This window comes from Carcharodon carcharias, chromosome 28 (genome assembly GCF_017639515.1).
Source record: "Carcharodon carcharias isolate sCarCar2 chromosome 28, sCarCar2.pri, whole genome shotgun sequence".
NCBI lineage: Eukaryota > Metazoa > Chordata > Chondrichthyes > Lamniformes > Lamnidae > Carcharodon > Carcharodon carcharias.
This window is the reverse complement of record NC_054494.1, coordinates 29489515-29491709: the sequence shown is the minus strand read 5'-3', so window position 1 is coordinate 29491709 and position 2195 is coordinate 29489515. Positions and strand designations below refer to the sequence as shown.

Sequence of the window (2195 nt, the reverse complement as noted above, 5' to 3'; positions counted from 1 at the left end):
ACCCCCACATACACACCCACATTCCCCCCGCCTCAACCTTTGACTCCCCTGTAGACTAAAATATATATTGTCATTAGATCTGTCCTGTAGTAGATCTCAAACATGAGTTTACACTGAAACCTGAAAATCACTTCTCAGAATGAAGTTTTTCCTCAATATATTAAACAGAGAGAAAGTTTGACCGACTGGAGAACAGGAAACCCTAATCTATCCCATAATCTAGTTTATAACCATAATCTATCCAACTGTTTCTGACACTATCACAGGAGTAAAGTGAGTGTTTCACAGTTGAACCTTTATCTTTGCTGCCTGGCAGGTTTATTGATCAGATAATTCCTAACCTGCTCATTTTTTTTATCGAATATGGATCGCTTGTTTCCATAGCTATTATCAATTCTCTAAACCTACCCTTCATTTTTCTTGGAGATTATTACATATTTATGCTTTCCTACATTTTCTTGCATCAATGCAAACGCCCTGCTCAAAATCCCACTTCATTTTGACCAACTGCTTAACCTTCTTTCCCTACAAAAAAAAATCCAAATTTCTCTCACCAATCTCCAGAATTATCCCCCTCCGTGATGTTGAAACCATTTCCAAAATTGGACTCAATACTGGAAACACATTCTTATCAATATTGGCTCCCCTTTTATAGTGGATGCTCTCAACTGTAAAACCCATCTCCTTTATTTTGAGAAATTGTCCAGGTTAAAGTAGGACCCATTTCCAATTGGATTCGATATTCCAACTGGGAATCCTCACTCAGGGAGTGGGTTGCGGATCCACGTTAAAGGTTATCTGCGGCTGTCTGCATATTCACACTGAGCTGCTCATGTCCCGTTTGCTGCCTCTAATTTTAACTCTTTCTTTGTAAAATCCCCACAGAAAGTTCCTTTTGCCTCAATGGAATTCAGTCTTCAATCCAAGTGAAATGACCTGCTGAATGGAGCCGCCTGATTGGCTCTTCACACGCGACTGGGATGCCGCCTCCGCTCCCATTGGCCGCTCACACGCGACCACCTTTAAAACCCGCAAACTTTGCCGCAACTTTCGCCAAACTTTGCGCCCGGCGCAGCGCGGAACGGCGGAATTGCGCCCGAGAATGGCAGAGAGCCGGCGGGAGGGAGCGGGGACCCCGGGCTGGCCTTGCCCCGAGTGTCGAGAATCGGGCGCAGCCAGGGCGCAGCAGAAGCGCCGGCGTTTGGCCGCCAACGCCCGGGAAAGGCGGCGGATGCGCGGCTTGAACGCAGGTTTCGAGCTGCTCCGGAGCGTCATCCCCGGTGTCCGGAGGCGGCTGTCCAAATCGGACACTCTGCAAATGGCTCAAATCTACATCGGGGCCCTGAGCGAGGAGCTGCGGAGGGGGTCCGGCCCCAGGAGCCCCCCGGCCGGGGGCAGCCCGGACACCGAGCCCGGGGACGGAGCGGAGAAGCGGCGGATGCAGCCTCCCGGTTCCCGCAGCGACGGAGAAGCGGATCTGAGTGAGTGACCAGCCCCAGGAATCCGGACTGAGCTGCTCCGGACTCGGCTGCACTTTTGTCGTCTTTTTGGAACCGGTTCTCAGGCGGAGTCGCCGCCGTGTTTGTAATTCCTGAATTTACTGTAACTGAATTTTCTCTGTCAGCCACTCACAGGAACAAGAAGCATTTCTATTTTATATAAATAAAACCTTTTTAGGCACCAGGTCTGCTGCTGCTGCAGAATCCTTTGAGTCGACTCCACTTTTCAACAGCACAATAGCTGCCATTGAAACAATAACTTCACATTACACAGCAGGATCCCAGCGGCTGGGGCTCAGGGAATGTTTAAAACCGCAGCGCTGCCCGAGGGCATTAAAACTCTACTTTAAATCCCGAACTCAGAACATCACGAGCTGGACTCTCTTCCCCCACCAACCCCCCCCCCCCCCCTTTATCTCTTCCTCCACCCCCCTCTTTATCTCTTCCTCCACCCCCCCTCTTTATCTCTTCCTTCCCCCCTCTTTATCTCTTCCTTCCCCCCTCTTTATCTCTTCCCCCTCCCTCTTTATCTCTTCCTCCACCCCCCTCTTTATCTCTTCCTCCACCCCCCCTCGTTATCTCTTCCTTCCCCCCTTTATCTCTTCCTTCCCCCCTCTTTATCTCTTCCCCCTCCCTCTTTATCTTTTCCTCCATCCCCCCCTTTATCTCTTCCTCCACCCCCTTATCTCTTCCTCC

The 2195-nt window shown here is 50.3% G+C and overlaps 1 protein-coding gene across 1 annotated transcript; it reads left to right on the top strand.

Annotated features, from left to right (window-relative positions):
• The first annotated feature begins 943 nt into the window (after positions 1–943).
• LOC121270790 (neurogenic differentiation factor 1-like) lies at positions 944–1574 on the top strand. Its single transcript, XM_041176230.1, has one exon. It carries the CDS (start codon positions 944–946, stop codon positions 1487–1489), a length of 546 nt encoding a protein of 181 aa, XP_041032164.1. The 3' UTR covers positions 1490–1574.
• The last annotated feature ends 621 nt before the right edge of the window (positions 1575–2195 follow it).